Here is an 18,701-nt window from a genome sequence, read left to right on the forward strand (position 1 = left end):
AAAATTGCAAAATACTTTTACTATCGTCCTTGTCATAGATTTTAATGCCCTTCTGTATGCTTAAGGGCGCCTCATTTAGATAGCATAAAGAAGGGTCGGCAAAATTGGCTCTTTCACTACGCTCTCCTGAGCTTTAAGTTTAAGTGAGCCTTTCATCATTCGGCATCTGTATTTGTAGGTCTCTAAACTTATTTTCAAAAATCAACTTAGCCCCTCTTAACCAAAGCTAGCACTAAGTATGGTAAGTTAAAAGGCATATTGTAAATTGTTCAAAGAATGATTAATCTTCTTCCAAGGGGATATACTAGTAATTAAGAAAATACAGTTATCTTCAACAAAAAACTAAGAGCGGAACAGACATGAACCTCGAAAACATCAAAGGTGGGATCAGCAGCCATGGAGGAGTAAGCATCCCCTACCAATCATCACATCCCCCATGGACTCCTTGTCACGATTAGGAGAAAAGTAAAATTCCGTTGTCGATTCAGTGTGTAACAATTAGTTTGAAAACATCAATCAGTATTTAATTAACTAGAAAAGAAACTCGTTGCGAGCAACGAGAGGTCTTCCGTCCGATTCTGAAAAAAAACCCCGCAAAATCGAGCTAAAAAGTGATAAAACTTTTTATGGAAACAAAGGGGATTGAACCCGGGTCGCCAGCATGAAAATCCAAAGCGCTTACTGTTACGCTATTGGGACCACATCTCTAAATCTACTTGTATATACTTCTGAAACAGTACATCTGTCTTAGAATAATGAAAGGCGGTCACTATTCATAATTTTGCGTCAAACGCCACGAGTAAATTTTCGCGCCTTTTCTTTGGAATGTCCCATTAAATAGGTATGATAGCTTCAATGGAAATATAAAAAGAACGTTCTCATAGCTAACATTTCAAGGTAAAGAAATCGTTTTTAACACATTTACAAATTCTATGACGTAAATAGATAAGTAACACTAAATCAGTGAAACTGTAATAACTTTTTACTTTTTAAAATTTCCTGTTTATCCCCATACTGAACTATCCCGATTAGTTAAACTTGCATGAAAAGGTTGAAATGTTTCGCAGAAAAACATGTGTCGCCCTAAGACGGTCAAGGAATCAGATACAATTTATGTTCAATAACTTAAATCATATCTTTGACACAAGAATATCAATATAAACTCAATTCTTCTAAAGAATGGCTTTCTTATGTTTGTCTTTCCTATTACAAATATAGTTTAATATGACTCTAGGGTGCATGAGCAAAACAGTGGATACGTTTGATACTGACTACATACATCGATATTGTTTCTTAAAACTATTATTTGTAACTAAGATTTAAGATCTGTTTTTCCGCAAAACAAATGATAGTAGGTATGTATTTCATTTGCACATTTAGTCTTTTCTTTTTCTACTTTGAGAACCAGCCAAAACCAATTATAGAAGACGTTTGAGACGACCATGGATTTAAACTTAGTTTGACACAGAATTGCAACGTAACTACTTCGTGACAATCCCCGTATTCCTTTACATTTCATTTATCCTTTTTTACTTTCGTTCAAGCAAACGCTTGGCTGCCTCTGAAAACCCCTATTGCGAAATGTCGGAGTTGACGTAGACAGCCGCCATATTGGACTCGCTTCAGATTTTCAAATGTTAATATCTAGAGTTTGGATTTATGAATGTTCAAACGAATTATATAGTAAGCATTATAAGAACGGTTTCTATTAACATTCCAAAAATAAATGAAAAATATTGAAAAACAAAAAAGTTAGAAAATACGGACTTTTTAAATTCTCTTCCGATAGCGACCGGAAGTACTGACGACACACAAAAAGGTGATTTCACATATCTAAAAGTCATCATCTATCATCTCTAACAAGTCTCCAGTTAATATCTTTGACAATTTTCGTAAAAAAGGGGCGACAAAAATCCATTTTAAAATCAGAAAAATGTCAATAACTTGGAACCGAAGGTGAGTATTCCAAATTTTCCTTCTGATGAACAAGGTTCGTATAATGACGCATGATTCCTGAAAGTTTCATTGAAAAGCACCGAGTAGTTTTCGAGAAATCGCCTGCACAAAATTTTGGGGAAAAAAATAAGAATAATAATAATAATAATAATAATAATAATAAGAAACAGTAGAATCACTAGAAGGTCTTCCGCTGAAGACGGAAGACCTTAATAATAATTTGTATTTGCTGCGAATTTCATTATATCGACCATAGAACTTGGAAAAAAAAGACTTTTCAAACGTTTCTATTCATATTCCTACTTCATCAATTTGTTTGTCCCGAGCTTGCCTCATTTTGCTAAAATGTTCTTAGGTAGAGCATTGAATCGACTGAGAGATATAAAGCCTATTATGCAGGTGATAAGGATAAGTGTACAGTTAACAACAGCATAAATTAGAAAAAAAAATTCTGGTCGATTCGATTTATTAGATTTACATGTATTTGGGACATTCTGAATCCTGCAAAATGTCTGGATAATTTGCCGATTTGACATTTCAAAATGATATAATCTGTGCCATGATGCCTTGTTACGTTTTTGTATGAATTTCGGTCCAGTTATTTATTACCCATCCACCCCCACCACCACCCGTAGAAAAACTATTTAAGTAAGATATAAGCAGGTTTTAATCACCAACCAAAAATAAACATAATTTAATTTTTGGGTCCCCAAAGCATGCTGACAATATAAAATCGTGAGAGCTTTGAATTATAATTGATTTTAACATCTTGCACTTTATAATAGCATTTTTCTTAATTAAAATTAGGTCCTGTAGACATATGAACTATAAAACGGCAAAAACAAGAAACATAAAAAAAGTTATAATGAAAACAGAAGAAATAATATTTGTAAATAAAATAATCTATTATCCACTGGCATACTGGAGGAAGCAAATAGTCTATAGCAGAAAAAAAATCAAAAATGTTTAGAAATTATATTTATAGGTAAGAGAGTTATTTTTAAATTATTTCTTAGGGAAAGAAGACAAAACGCTTTACGGGTTATATGTACACCTTTAAACGGAGTCTGCATTTAAATAAATCGATACTATATGAACTTTCGGGAATAGAAGTACATATGTAGATAATAGAGGATCTTTAAATTTCTGGGTATTCATAATCATGCTGACATATCTGTTTAAGTTAGTTTCGGGTGCATATATACTTTATCTACTGACTTAAACAAAAGCGGACTTTCCTAAGAAAGAAAACTGTAATGTTTAATGCAGGTCATAACAGCATGCATGTAAAGTGTTGCACAGTCTATTTTCACAATAATTATTATCATTAAAAAATGTCTGTATTTATTTCTATATACATGTATGTACTTACTGAGATAAAAATTTCAGTCCAGAGAGGAACATCTTTAGATGACTGTTTGATATTTTAATCACCTTGAAGGAAGAGAGTAAGTTTTATCTATCTTATTCAAATGTTTTAACAACACTATAAGAAACATGATACGACACATCGGTATATTAAGAGTCACTCTAGATCTTAAATTGAAATCAGTATAAGTTTGCTGGAGAAAAGTATTTTCTTTTCTTATTGAAAAATCGCTAATTATCAAATTCAAATTCATTTTGGTTCTTTGGGCAATTGAAAATATTCAAAACTGACATGATTTTGACGAATTTCTTCCTTAGAAATTGATGGGAACTATGAGTTTAAGTTGAATTACCACTGACTGAAAGAATTAAATCCAAGTTCTTCTAAAATACAATTCATATAAAACACATGGAGATAACGAACAGTATTCCAAATCAAAAGTCCACAAAACAATTCGAAACAGGAGCAGAGCAAACATGGACCTCCACAGCATCAGAGGTGTGATCAGGTGCCATGGAAGAGTGAGCATCCCCTGTCGACCGGTCACATCCACCGTGTTCTCCTTGTCATGATCGGGTAATAACGGAAAAATCCATCGTCAATTCAGTGTAGAAACAATGGACTAACAATTAGCATGAAAAACGCCTGTCAGCACTTGACTCAATGAAAATTGATCTGCTGACAATTAAGGTCCTTGTACCGACCATAGAACTTACGAAATGATGACTTTAAACGACACTGCTGAAATTCTTGTTTCATCAACTTGTTGGACCATAGAACTTAGGAAATGATGACTTTAAACGACACTGCTGAAATTCTTGTTTCATCAACTTGTTTGTCAATAATTTACCTCGTTTTAGAAAGTGTTCATACGCAGAGCATACTCTTGCGTATCGAATCAACTGAGATATATAAACTCCGTATCTGCAGGTGATGAAGGTATATTGCTGCACATAAGTAAGGAAGGTTGATGAAAGAAAAGTTAAAGTCACTGTTCGTTATTTCCAGATATTTCATTGATAATTTGAAACATATTGTAAACTAAGTTATACATTCTATAGATAGTGGCATTTTATTTGCACATAAAGATCCATATTATATTTCAGCGAGCTTAAACACAGATGATACAAACAAATTTTTTGTTTGGAGGAGACTAAGTATCATGCCACAAGCTAAGAAAAGCGGATAAGTCTTAGAATTTTTTCTCCTAAGAATTGGAAAATGAAATAGGCTTGTAAAATATTACTAATATTTCAATAAAAAAAAACAAATATTGACAAATCACACTCAGTAAAGGTTTACAGGTTAAAACAAATTTCAGAATATGTTAGCTTGGTGCTAAAAATGTAATATAAAAATTAGAAAAATATACCAAGCCAGGTGAATTTTATGAGGGAAAGCAAAATGGTATAAATCACTCTATATCATATGGGCTGATTTTTACCATTTTGCTTTTCCTCATAAAATTCACCTGGCTTGGTATATTTTTCTAAAGTTTATACACTTTTAGCACCAAGCTAACATATTCTGAAATTTATTTTCATCTGTAAACCTTATTTACTGAGTGTGTTTTATCCATTTTTATAATTTCATTGAAATATTAGTCATATTTTCCAACTCTATTTCATTTTCCAATTCTTAGGAGAAAAAATTCTAAGAATTATCCACTTTTCTAAACCTGTGATATGAATATTAAGTCTCCTTCAAAGATAGAATTTGTTTGTATCATCTGTCCTTAAACAAAGTTTTATTTAGAGCAGATTTGACAATTGCTTGTAGATAATAATCAAACTGTAACTTTTATTGATTTTGCACTAGGTAATATTTAATCTATCTTAAATGGACTTTGAATGCATCTTGTTCAAGTTTTCCATGTTGTCTTTAAGGATCTTTATATTGATAATTATAAAAGGTGATCTGCCTTGATGTAGTGAATTGATAATTTTCTTACTGCTGATTATATTCTTGAATCAATTTTTTTAGAAAATTAACAATAGGTTTCGACTAGCCTACTTTTTGTAAAAAATGTTTTGTAAACTTTTATCTGTGTGTTTATCACTTGTACAATGCCTATTGATTATGTCTAAAGCGGGTGGAGTCAGGACCACGTATATATAAGGCGTATAGAAGCAAAAAAAATAAAATATTCAAAATTAATATGGTTGGTCGTGTTTGAATTTTGATCCGCAAGTATCTGTTTTTATGAATTGCTCAGGAAAATAGGATTTAATATTAAAGACAGAGTTTTTCCTTTGTGACTCAGATACGTATTTGATATTTACAGAATCTTGAGATGATTCCCTTATTATCTTGATAAAACTTCTGTCGACTTTTACGTAGGTCTAATTAGTATTTGTAGTAGAAGGTTATCTTCAAACACACGTTCTGTTGTATTATCTGTCGACTGAATAAACAGTCTGAAATATACTAGTATATACATCATAATCATAACTTTATCAAAGATTATGAAATAAGAACTGTTTAATTTTTTTTATTTATGTAATTGCAAAACATATAAACCTCGCTCTCCCACTCTCATACCTGTTGGAAAAATTAAATACACACACATGATTAAACACATCAATATACATATAATATACATACATGTATGTATGTTTTAAATTCTTGTCCTACAATAATCAGATATGCATGGAAGATGCTTCTAGTAAGTAAAAGTTTTAGATGCTACAATTTCAACTATGACCCAGTTAAGGTTTTTGGAGCAGATTAGGGTTTTTGGTGTTTTTTTTTTTTTTTTTTTTTTTTTTTTTTAAGTTTTCAAGTTGGAGCAGGACTCATTTCTAAGTAATTACCTATACCCTTGTTAATCGGTCTTACCCGCCGTGTGCCAAGTGCTTGACTTTATCGGGTAACAACTGAATAATTCGTAGACACAGCAGTATGAAAATAATGTCCAACAATTTTAAGGTATCCGACACATATCAGGCGCGTAGCATCGTTTTTGAAAGGGGGGGGCAGCCAGAGGAATTTTTTTTTTTACTTACCTGAATTTCTTTACTTACCTGAAAAAGTTGACAGCCAAAAAAAAAAAAAAAAAGAAAAAGAAAAGTTGCCCAAAGTCGAAAATCCCATTTCGTGGGGGGGGGGGGGGGGGGGGGGGGGGGGGGGGGGGTAAATTTCTTCTCAGTGTCAACTACTTTCAGTACCAATTCTAATACTACATTTTCCATACATCACTAAAAGTGGGGGGGGGGGGCAACTAGGCTTTCTATTAACATTTCCCCTGCCCCCCCCCCCCCCCCGTTGTTACGCCCCTGCATATTAGGACCAAATTTTCTAACCTTGATATATTGATTGTGTTTAAAATTATACTTTGATGTATAATTTCAATGTATTTTAAAGTAGAAAAGGATTCATCAAAAGATATTTTCAAAAAAATTATTATTAAAGCATTAAATAATTATTGAAGATTGCATCGAAGTCTATTGAAAGAAGAATTTTTTAAAGGTAGGATTCTTCTCTGGTTTCTGACTAGATGAAATATTCAAAGTATATTTGCTTACATATGTCTTATATATTTAGGTGTAAGAGACATTATTTTTCTTCCCTCATCACGATTGTACTACTTTAAGTATAAATGGTAAACTGCGTTTGAAAACTAGCAGGGTCTATATTTTGGTCTGAACGGTGGCGTATGAAAATATCTTCTTTTCTGTCTCTGAAAATTTTTATAGAACAAAGAATTTAGTTAAAATTTTTACAGAATCATTGACTCTAAGAAATTATCAAATGTAAGTTGAATTAATAATCAGGGACTAAAGTTTCAAAGTACTGTATATCAAATAAATATGATTTTTTGAACAAACTATAGAACCATGTTACCTTTTCAATGCTCAGGTCCAATCTAAGTACTGATTTGAGCCAAAAATCCGTAAAAAGTGTTTTCTTTCTTTGTAAACGATCAAAACGTTTTGTTTTTGTACACTGAAAGAAAAACCTAGTGAATTTAACTAGTGTGCCTCGTATGGCGTTCAGATTTTAGAACGCAGTTCGCAGTTCTCTATTCGCAATTCAAAAGTGAACTGCGTTCTAGAACGCAGTTCGCAATTCAAAATTTTAACATAAGCTGTGTGGTCTGAAATTTTGAGGGTGGGGTACTAGGGGTCAGATACCACTTCTATGAAAAAATGGTGATGGTACCATCTCTAGTTTCCGAGATATGGCCCTCCAGTTTTTAGCCCTACTATATAATACTATACGAATAAACATCGGGCTCGGGGACATCGAAGTCCCCTACCCTGGGGTCTGAAATTTTGAGGGTGGGGTACTAGGGGTCAGATACCACATGCCCGCCTCGTAAAGCGTTGGTCATGATTAGTAAACTTTCATTTTACTGGTTAAGATAGTGAGTTGTGGAGCGGGGGTCGTATAGATACTTAGATACCTAGTGAAAGTTACTTATATCAATTCTAAATTTACTAATCTTATCTAGTAAATATACCAATATCTGGTAAAACTACTTTTAAGGTAGTGATTGTATGGACAGTAAATTTACTAGTTTTCTTCGTGAATTTAACTAGTTATTTTTTTACAGTGTATCTTTATGCGCCATCTTACCATATGTGAAAATAAGAAAAAAAAATAAATATAAGAAACATATAAAAATAACTAATATATACTCAGTATCCTAAAAAAAATTAAAAAGTAGAGAAAATTGGGATTAGCCAATTATCCATTTTAGTTAAATTATATTTGTCAATTTGGTAATATCATCTTATAGGCCTTATATGGTAGTATCTTTTTTATGCAAAAAAAAAAAAAAATCAAGTCATGCAACCTTTTTTTTTTAAAAATACTTGTAGGGATCGCAGGATTGGCAACAGTATTCTTTTTTTTATTCTTAATGTCCAGGGAAAATGTAATGATCTTGACCAGACCTTGCCTCTAAAATAAAACGGTCAAACTTAATCTCACTGACAGCATTACTTAGTGATATTGTCTTCTTTATTCTGTGAAAATTTCATTAATTTTCAAATACAAAAAATATGAGAAAAACCTTACCTTATATGAAATAATAAACATTGGGGGTATCAAGAAATGCTCCGGTGATAACACATATTTTATCATTAGGAATAGAAAAATGATTGAAAACTATTTTTTCACCGGACAGATTTTTCTAGCATTGATTTTTATCTAGTTAAATCAAAGGGGGATAACTCTTCAAGGGCAGGACAAAGTATAAATTAGGCCATGTCCCCTCTTGCCTACTGATACTAAAACATGAAAATTATTTCTAAATATACTGGGTATTCAGCTCATACATATCTGTTAAGCGTTCAATTCCATTGAATCTGAGGCTATTGCATTTGTCCTGATACCTTAATTCAAAATGTCAGTCAACACTCCACCTATCACAAGTTGCAATTGCAATCGACAATAAAATTTGAGAAACGTTGATATTGATTTTAAGCCCTTGTAATATCAATTCATTTGTCTGTAAACTGTCTCTGTTTAAAATCTGATCGACCAAGAAATGCCACATACATGTACAGGTACAGAGTCCACCTGAGGCTGATACTCGTGTTGAGACTTGGTTTGAGTTCACTCCTTTGATGAATAAAGAACTGATATGTAGAATAACAATAGAATATTCGAATTCTGCAGAGAATGTTTTTATTTAATAAATTGGTTTAGATAGTAAACCAAAATATATCTAGTGACACATAAAAAGGAAATCTGCTGAAAGGAGACCTGAGGAAATTTTATGGTCGATACAAAAACTTTGAATCTCAAGATCATGATAATCTTTAACAGCTTCTGTTCGAGTCAAAATATTTTAAATGTAGATAACTTTACCCGATCTTGCATCGTCAAGACCACAGACATATTAAGTCAAAAATTCAAACTTTTGAAATAATTAAACAAATAGTACAGAATATAAATAAGAACTTATAAATTTAGACACATCTCCTATTTTAACTACCGGTTCAAGGGTTAACATTTTTTAAGGTAGGACAAACTGCGGTGTAGGACAAACTGCGGGATTACATGTGGGAAGTATAAAAGCGCTGGTCCTTACAGTTCGAGAGTTATGGCCAATGTTAAAGTTTGTAAAAAGTAGGTCAAACTCCAAGGTCAAGGTCAAGGTCAAAGGGTCAAGGTTCTTGATATCTAATGAAAGGTCTTCTCACAAGGATTACATATTTGAAGTATGAAAGCCCTAGCCCTTACCGTTCAAAAGTTATGGTGAAGGTTAAAGTTTTTTCGTAAGTACGGGAATTTCAAAGGTCAAGGTCAAAAGGTCAAAATTGGTGCTTTTAAATGAAAGGTCTTGCCACAAAAAATTAATATTTGAAATTTGAAATTCCAAGTATCTACCGTTTAAATATTAGGGCCAAAGTAAAGGTTTGGAATTTTTGTGTAAAAGTGGGTCAAACTCCAAGGTCAAGGTCAAAGGGTCAAGGTTCTTGATATCAAATGAAAGGTATTGTAACAGGGATTAAATATGTGAAGTATGAAAGCCCTAGTTGTAACCCTTCAAGAATTATGTTCAATGTTGTATTTTAAAGCAGGTCACACTCCAAGGTCAAGGTCAAAGGGTCATGGTTCTTTGCGTCTTTTTACAAGGATTACATATGTGAAGTATTAAGGCCCTAGCACCTACCGTTCAAAAGTTATAACCAAGGTTAAAGTTTTTTCATAAGTACAGAAATGTTCAAGGTCAAAAGGTCAAGATTGTTAATATCGAATGAAAGGTCTTTCTATAAAGAATACATATATTAAGTATAAATGTCCTGCTTTTTACTGCTTAAAAGATATGGCCAAAGTAAAAGTTCAAAATGTTTGTGTAAAAGTGGGTCAAACTCCAAGGTCAAGGTCAAAAGGTCAACTTTGGTGGTACCCAAAGAAAGGTATTTTCTGTGAAATATGAATGTCATAGCTTCACTAAATCAAAAGTTGTGGGCAAGGTTAATGTTTTTGCGGACATACAGACAAACAGACAGACAGACAGCTAGACAGACAGACAGAGAGACAGACAGACAGACGGACGGACACGACAAAAGCTATATACTCCCCAAACTTCGTTTACGGGGGCATAAAAATAAGGATATCTGAAGACTAAAACAGTCTATGGTCTCATTTATCCGGATCATTCCCACGATTTCAATTTTTATTTTATTGAACATCCGGTTTGGATTCAAGATGGAAGAAGAAACAGACCACAAGCTCCCAAACTTGAAAATATGCATAGATAATACAGAATCAGACGAAGAAAAACGGGATGCTGTGTCTATGAATGTTGAGGAAGAGCTTGATTACAATGAAGATCTTGATAGCGAGGATGGTTCGGGAGAGGATGACGTAGAGTTTAACGTCCGCTTGGGAAATTTGAAGAAATCAGATGTTGGATCGAAACTAAATGTGCAAGATGACAGCAGAGTGATCAAATCAAAGTCAGAGAGTGAGGAAGGAGAAATAAGTGACTCTAGTGATGACACTCCGGTTGAGTTCAATGTTAGATTAGGGAAGACTCCGGTCAAGGGTCAATCCACAGGATTTCTTAAGGTGACTTCATCCATCTGATTTGAATCAGATTGTTTACTGATACAAAAAAACTACATTAATTAGTCTGTCAGAACACTTGCACCCACTCCAATTCATATAGAAAGTTGGGGTTTTTTTAAGTGTAACTGTACTTGCTACAGTTTCCTAAATCAGAATATTATGTGGTCGTGACCAAGAATTATTGCCCAAATCAGGGTAATGGTTTACTAAAGATATAATTTCTTAAATAAGATATTTGAAAAAAATATTTTGATGTGCAACTGTTAGGGCGAGAGCAAATACTTATTCAATTTTAATTTAAACCCATTTGAGCAATTTGTCATATCCTGATCAAAGAGGAAAGAAAAAATTATTTTTAATTAGTATGTAATAATTTCATTACAATGAGTTACGTCAAAAACTTATTACTCCGCTTGATGTTACGGTTACTTTTGAATTATGATCATTCAGATCAATTTGAAAGCATTTCAGAGGAAAAATTGTCTTATTGACTACACTGAAATATAAGGAATAAAGCTTATTTTAGCCTATGTTAACTTGGGGTAGCTTTTGCTTTTTAGCTCACCTGAGCCGAAGGCTCAAGTGAGCTTTTCTGATCACATTTTGTCCGGCGTCCGTCTGTCTGTCCGTCTGTCTGTAAATTTTTCACATTTTCGACTTCTTCTCAAGAACCGCTGGGCCAATTTCAACCAAACTTGCCACAAAGCATCCTTGGGTGAAGGGGATTCAAGTTTGTTCAAATGAAGGGCCATGTCCTCATTCAAGGGGAGATAATTGGCAATTAATGAAAATTTGGTTGCATGTTTTAAAAATCTTCTTCTCAAGAACCACTGTGCCAGGAAAGATGAAACTTATGGGGAATCATCCTCAGGTAGTCTAGATTCAAGTTTGTTCAAATCATGACCCCTGGGGGTAGGGCGGGACCAAAATGGCCGACCAAAGTTTTACATAGAAATATATAGGAAAATTCTTTAAAAATCTTCTTCTCAAGAATGACCAAGCCATAATTCATCATATTTATATGGAAGCATCCTCAGGTAGTGTAGATTCAAGTTTGTTCAAATCATGACCCCCGGGGGTAGGGCGGGGCCAAAATGGCCGACCAAAGTTTTACATAGAAATATATAGGAAAATTCTTTAAAAATCTTCTTCTCTAAGATAGAAAATCCATGATTGTTCATGGGACTACTTTTGGATTTTACCTTTTCAATAATAAACCAATTTATACTTTGCCTAGCCACAGTGCTCAGGTGAGCGATGTGGCCCATGGGCCTCTTGTTAATTTATAAAGTGTAAACTGCACCAAGTTTTGCTATATTGTATAACATAGGTTAAATAACTTCTCTCCTGAATTGTTTGTAAGTGTTTCAAATAATTTCTTTTACAGATACCTGAAAGCCATGATTCTCGGAGAGATGAATACCACAATGTAAGTCTGGCTCTTCATACAAAATGTAACTTGTTTTATATCATGTATATATTTATATAACAGTATGTGTGGCATCAACAGAAAACCATGGGTGATAATGCATTGTTCCTCTCTCTAGGAACAAAGGGTAAACAACTGTGTTTTTCCTAGGGTGTATCTGTGCTTATTACCTACATTTCTTTATTTTATTTTGAAGAAAAAATCCAAACCCAAGGCAGATAGAGCAAGAAGACTTGGTCTTGAAATATCTAAGAGGGATCCCTCGATCAATCTCCAGGAGTTGTACAGAAGGTGTGCATATGATTGACTTTTATTCTGTCTTGAAATACATGTATAATTGTATCTGCTGCTCTTCAAAGCTGTCATGAAATTTCCCAAAAATAATCAGCTAATTCATCTTATTTAAAAATAATGTTTTCTCCCTGTCCTGTTTACTAAAGTTTGGGACTTGAGGAAGACAAAATTGATGAAGATCATCGTGGAATTCGCTTGGAGGCCATTCATTTTCGTGGACTTAAAGACATGAATACAAAGGATGTGTTTGAATACTACAAAGAATTCAATCCTGGGAATGTTGAATGGATCGATGATCAGTCATGTAGGTTTTCTTAGATTTTTTATATGCTTTTGTTGTGTGATGGGATATAGAATGATGAGAAGTTATTTTGATTAGTGTGCTAGGAATAAAAAATAATATTTGTAAGTGGGAGGTAAATGCAGCATTGTCCATTTAAAAGGAGACTATTGTATACAGAGTTCTTTTTGCCCCATGTTATTTATGCCCTTTCACACTTGCAACTAATTTTGCCTCATTATAAATTCGCCAATCAGAGTTCTGATAAAGATATTTTGTGTGCTCTTTGTATTTGCCCCATTTTGAATTCACCCACTTGAAGGTAGGGCAAAAGGAGCGAAAATAAAATGGAGGCGAAACTTTTCCAGTATACAGTATAATAAATCATTGTACAATATTCTTATTCTGTAAAGGTCAAGTTGATTGGATACTTTTTTTTAATTTTTGAACCTAACATTATGGGTGATTACACTTTATTTAGGTAATGTGGTATGGCAAGATCCATTGTATACAGCCAGAGCCATGCTCAAACTGAGCAGGAGCTACGAGGAGGTCTTACGAGGTGACAGTAGGGCAGAGGAAACCTCAGACTTAGACACTGGTAAACATACATAACCAGAGCTGTTACATATATATGCATGTAATATTGTAAATCATTGATTTGTTAAACTGTACAGTTTTCATTCCAAGTTTTCTCTAAACAGTGTTCATTCTGGTTTAGAAAGGTAGTAAATATCTACTTGATTGAATCACAAGACTAAATTAGTAAATACACACAGAAAAAAATTTATCTGTTAATCTAGATAAAGACAAAACAAAAGAACCAAGGAAGAAGAAGCTGGTGAAGAAACAGAAAAAGAAAGTCAGCAGCAGTAGTTCTTCTTCATCCTCCTCCTCTTCTTCTAGCTCCTCAGAGGATGAAGATGAATCACCAAAGAAGAGAAAGCCAGTAAAGAAGACATCCCCCTCCTCAGCCAAAGTCAGATCGCCGCCCAGCAAGGTGCCCCCTCAGAGTGAGAAGAAGACAGACTCACAGCCGGAGAAGATGGAGGAAGATGAAGATGTGTTAGATCTGATGGATGATGGGGACAAGATAGAAAAAGGAACCAAAGACATGGAAGTCAGTGAAAAGGATAAAAAGTCAGGTGAGGAAAAGAAGGAAAAACAGGAAAGTATACAGCAGGGTTCGACACTAACGGTAGCCCGCTGGCCCGGGACAACTGAATATTGAGGTTGGGCTACCAAACATGCCTTTAAACTTGCCCTGCAGGGCTACTAAGAATTTTACTAAATACTCACTCAGAGCAACAAAAATAATTATCAATTACACACAATGTATCTAATAATTATTAAATCTATTTTCAAACCTCATTTATAATTATTTTTTTTGTTTGTCAAAATTGTAAAATTTAAAGGTGATTCGAAAAACCCTAAATGATTATATATGTGGACTTTTTCGAATAGAAGAATGTCTAAGGTACAGTCATAGAGTGGCATATAATTTCTACCCAAAATACAGCTAGAATGGAGGATTTGGCATCTCTATTTTAAAAATTTTCCGGGGGAAACCCCCTCCCGCACCTACCCCCTCATCGCTTCGCGACTCGGCCAACAGCCTTCGGCTGCTGGACAATTAATACATGAACAGGGCTAGTAGAAATTCAAAATGGTTAGCCCTGCTGACAACTATGGTGTAAAAATTAGTGTCGATCCCTGTACAGTAAAACTCTGTTATAACGAATTCACTGGGACCAATGAAATAACTTAGCTATATTCGTAATTTGTTATATCCATATAAGGAATTTGTTAATTTTTTATAGCTGGTTATCCAAAAAAAACTTCGCTATATCCGTAAATCCGCTATATCTGTGTTCTTACTAGACGAGTTTTGCTGTATACAGTGTGTGTCATTCTAATGTCTATGTTGTTTTTGTGGACACTTGAGTTACTCAGGTGACCTATTCCTAACTGTTTTTGTCCATGGTTGTGCATTAACATTTGAAAATATTAAGCATTTTCTCTTGAATGTATTACCAATTTTAACATATTTTGACTTATGGGATGTATGACTGAAAGGGAACAAAAATTATGAATTTCCCTCCAACCTTGGGCTTGAAAACATTGGACTTAAAACATCAAATTTAATGCAATCATTATAAATTTTCTTCTTTACCCCTGGTCATCAAGCAGTCTAACTATTAGCATGATTATAAAAATCATTTGGCTGAAAGAAAAATAGAAATTTATGGCTCCAGGGCTGGGGGTTCTTGTGTAAGGCAGGTCTCCATTGATCCTATAGTTATAATTTTACTGAGAAGACTATTTAGGCCCTTTGGCCTCTTGTAAAATTCTTTCCATTAAAAATTATCTTGGGAATATTTGAGAATTTAATTTGATGATAACTTCTCAGTCATTGCAGAATAAAATTTCTGTTAAGTTTTCTGTAGTTTTACTGTTTCTTTCTCCAGAATCAACAAAAGTGAGCAGTAAAAAGAAGAAGCCAGTCATGGAAACAAGTCAAAGGACATCAAAGGAAAGGCAGTCTAGAAAAGACAAAGCCAAACAATCAAAGAAAGCCAGGGAGTCCTCCAGCAGTAGCTCATCGTCGTCATCATCATCATCGTCATCATCGAGTCGGTCAGGGTCATCTTCATCATCATCATCTTCTTCGTCATCATCCAGTGGTTCCAGCAGTGGAAGCAGCAGTAGCTCTTCATCTTCATCTGATGAGGAGGTAAGACAATTAATTTTTCTATAGGTGCTAATTTCAATCAGCATTAATTCATTTATGTCAAATTTGTTTGGGCACTGTGGAATCTTGGTAATGATCAGTGAACCAATGTATTTTTAACCAAGTTCATGTCATGGGAATGTTAACTCATGGGTTAATGATGACCAATAAACTCCATAACCATTGGTTCCATATGAACAATAGTGATTCTGCAGTATGGTAAATGTGTAAAAGTTTGTGACTTGAGTAATTTTTGCAAATTTATCAGAAATTTGAAATAGTTCTGAATAATTTGAGACAAATTGTGTGATATGACTCAATTATAGTACTTGACACTGGGTTTTGGTTTAAATTTACATGCAAATTCATTTATAGAAAAAGACAAAGAAGAAAGAGAAAGTTGAAAAGCGAAAAAAGGAAATGAATGTCAAAGAGAAACTTAAATCAACCAATGAGAAACCACAAGACATCCCATGGCCTCCAGGGAAGTGGCGACTGGGCAAGCCTTACAAACGAAACAAATATCTCTTCCTGCGATACGCCATGAAAAGTAAATGTCAAAAAAAATTTATTGTTATTATCCAGAATCATATAAGGAATATATTTTTTGATTCATTATGAAAGATGATAGCTATTACTGGTAGTATATTACATTTGTATGTATATATTTTCTAAGAAAATGTTTTTTTTATTACAACTGCACTCTCAAATATGTACCTGTATTTTTAAAGCTGATAGGAAGTTACATGGTAGAGAGTCCAGTAAAGCATACCAGAAGTACAGCAGTCCTAATTACACGGGTAAGAACATGTACATTTCTTTATTGTATCAATACTCTAAATCAGTTCATTTTCACTAAAAATGATTGATTCTTTAAAATACATGTACATTTTTTGTGTTTCATTTCAGGCGAGAGAGGTCTGGTCAGCAAATCAAGGTAAAATTTTAATTGTTATTATTTGTAATCTAGGAAAAACAAGTGTCTTTAAATTTTCCCAAAAAAGTGAATTAGATGCATAAATAAACTGTTTGTTTTTAAGGAAAGAAACATTCCGCTCAAAACAGCTCAAAGAACAGAGAGGGGAGGCCAGGACTGCTATAGCGGCACAGCGGTCAACTATAAACTATAACGATGTAGATATATTTGGGGACGACACGGTTAATATCAAAATGGACACAGATGATTTGGAAGAATTTGGTAAGATCATGAAAAGATTCTTTGAATAAAAAAATAATTTGTGTAACCCCTACATCAGTACATGTATAAACTTGTAATTAGGGCAGCACTCTGTGAATGCTTACTGCCAATCAGCCAGTCTGCTTGTGTTAGTTTTCTCATATTCTTCTGTTTTTATCATGAAAAAAATGAATTGTAAGACCTTTTGTAATAGTTTTGAAATTTCTTATTAGGTGCCAAGCCCCAGAGTAAAAGGGAAATAGAGGAGCGATTGAGGAGTATTCTGGGTGGGAAAACTCCCAAAGAGGAAGAGGTGGAGAGTGAGGAAGAGCCTCCTCCTCCAAAGGAGGAATCCGATGATGACCTTGACCTGACAGAGGACACCAAGGTCCCCGAGGTGGATGAGGAGGCAGCCCTAATGGAGCAGGAGCTGGACATTTTGCTGGCTTCACCTCAGAAGAAACGGACAATGAGGATGTATGCTGATGATGTAGAAGAGGAGAGGATCAATAAGAGGTGGGGGGCTTAACTTGTGTACAGCTTGTATGTACTATTTGTACCATGAGATATCTAACCAAACTTCTCACAAATTTTTAGAATTCTGAATGGCTAGAAACAGTTCATTTATTAAATGCCGTAAACTTTTCTAATAGTCCATCTCCAAGGGATGGATTAACATCAGGCATAGGATTCTGATAGAATCTACGAAAATATGTTGATAACCAATGCATAGATAAAATGATCATTTGTTGGTAAGGAAAACAATTGGTCCCCCATAGGCATTAACCATTTAATATCATGTGAACAATGTCAACAAATGTAGTAATATTGTATTTTAATTATTTTCTGCTTTCAATTTTATGCTGAAAAAGTTCTTTTATATATTTGATGTCTGTGTTGATAAACTTGAAATAATTTATTAATTTGTTAGATTACGTAAATCAAAAGAGAGCCGATCAAGTGAATCTCCAGAGTTATCGCGGTATAGAGACTATTCTCCAGAACCCCGCCGCCGAAAAGATGCCAGGGATAGAATCTCTGGGAAATCAGTAACCATAACGACATCTGGAAATTCCTCTGGAGGATCTGACCTCCGCAACAAACTGAAGGCCAGTCGAAGAGTGCCGTACAACAAGCCGTCATCTTACGATCGTTACCACGGAGTGAGGGTAGAGGTCAGGGACTGAGATTTGGGGTCAAGGTCATTTTGACATTTCTAACAGAACAATTTACTCAAAGGAAGACTAGTTTTTCTGACAAAGTATTTTCATAATTTGTATAATTTTAAAATTTGTTATATGAAATCAAATGTTCTGTTTATCATTGATGTTTGTTTTTGCTGGTAATTTATTCTGTAAGTATTTGTGCTGTTGATTTGTGATGTTATGTATTTTAAAGCTTTGAATACACCCCAAACTTTGTGTCTTACATGTATATAGAAAATAGGTCAAATTATCATTTTATTTTTTATCTTCTTTAAGGTTTATTTTATAACAAATATTCAGCTGAGCTGAATATTCCTGATTTGTGATCTATTTTAAAAGTAACATTTCAAGTGATGTACAATTTTTTTTTTCAATAAAGTGTACCTTGTGTTTAAATTATTGATGTAAGCGTCAATTTAAGAAGCATTGATCTCGTAAGAAAGCCTTTGTTATAGGCATTTTTTTTTTTTTGTTCAGGATGTGTTTCTCTCTAAAACCTGTACAATTTAAACTTTTAAATGTTTGGATGTGACTGATGTAGACATTAATTGTGTGTGTGTGTGTGTAACTATGATTCAGGGGATGACAAAACATTAAAATAAAAATTAAAACACAAAAGCGTTGTGTTCTAAATTTATCCTGGGTTGTATAACCTTTTCAGGATTTTAGATGTTGACATTTGATAGATTAAATAGACTTATAAATTGTGACCAGAAAACCTTCGATTGGATGT

General features: G+C 33.9%; 1 protein-coding gene across 1 annotated transcript; it reads left to right on the forward strand.

Annotated features, from left to right (window-relative positions):
* The first annotated feature begins 10,489 nt into the window (after nt 1-10,489).
* On the forward strand, nt 10,490-18,330 carry LOC134249685 (DNA ligase 1-like). The gene is made up of 13 exons (XM_062732012.1): nt 10,490-10,852; nt 12,240-12,281; nt 12,478-12,572; nt 12,722-12,879; nt 13,337-13,456; nt 13,659-14,000; nt 15,324-15,589; nt 15,962-16,136; nt 16,318-16,386; nt 16,496-16,523; nt 16,627-16,784; nt 16,997-17,279; nt 17,695-18,330. Exons 1-13 carry the CDS (start codon nt 10,490-10,492, stop codon nt 17,948-17,950), a joined length of 2,355 nt encoding a protein of 784 aa, XP_062587996.1. The 3' UTR covers nt 17,951-18,330.
* The last annotated feature ends 371 nt before the right edge of the window (nt 18,331-18,701 follow it).

Source organism: Saccostrea cucullata, unplaced genomic scaffold, assembly GCF_032062105.1.
Source record: "Saccostrea cucullata isolate Sc308-1 unplaced genomic scaffold, CSIRO_AGI_Scuc_v1 ctg305, whole genome shotgun sequence".
Lineage (NCBI taxonomy): Eukaryota > Metazoa > Mollusca > Bivalvia > Ostreida > Ostreidae > Saccostrea > Saccostrea cuccullata.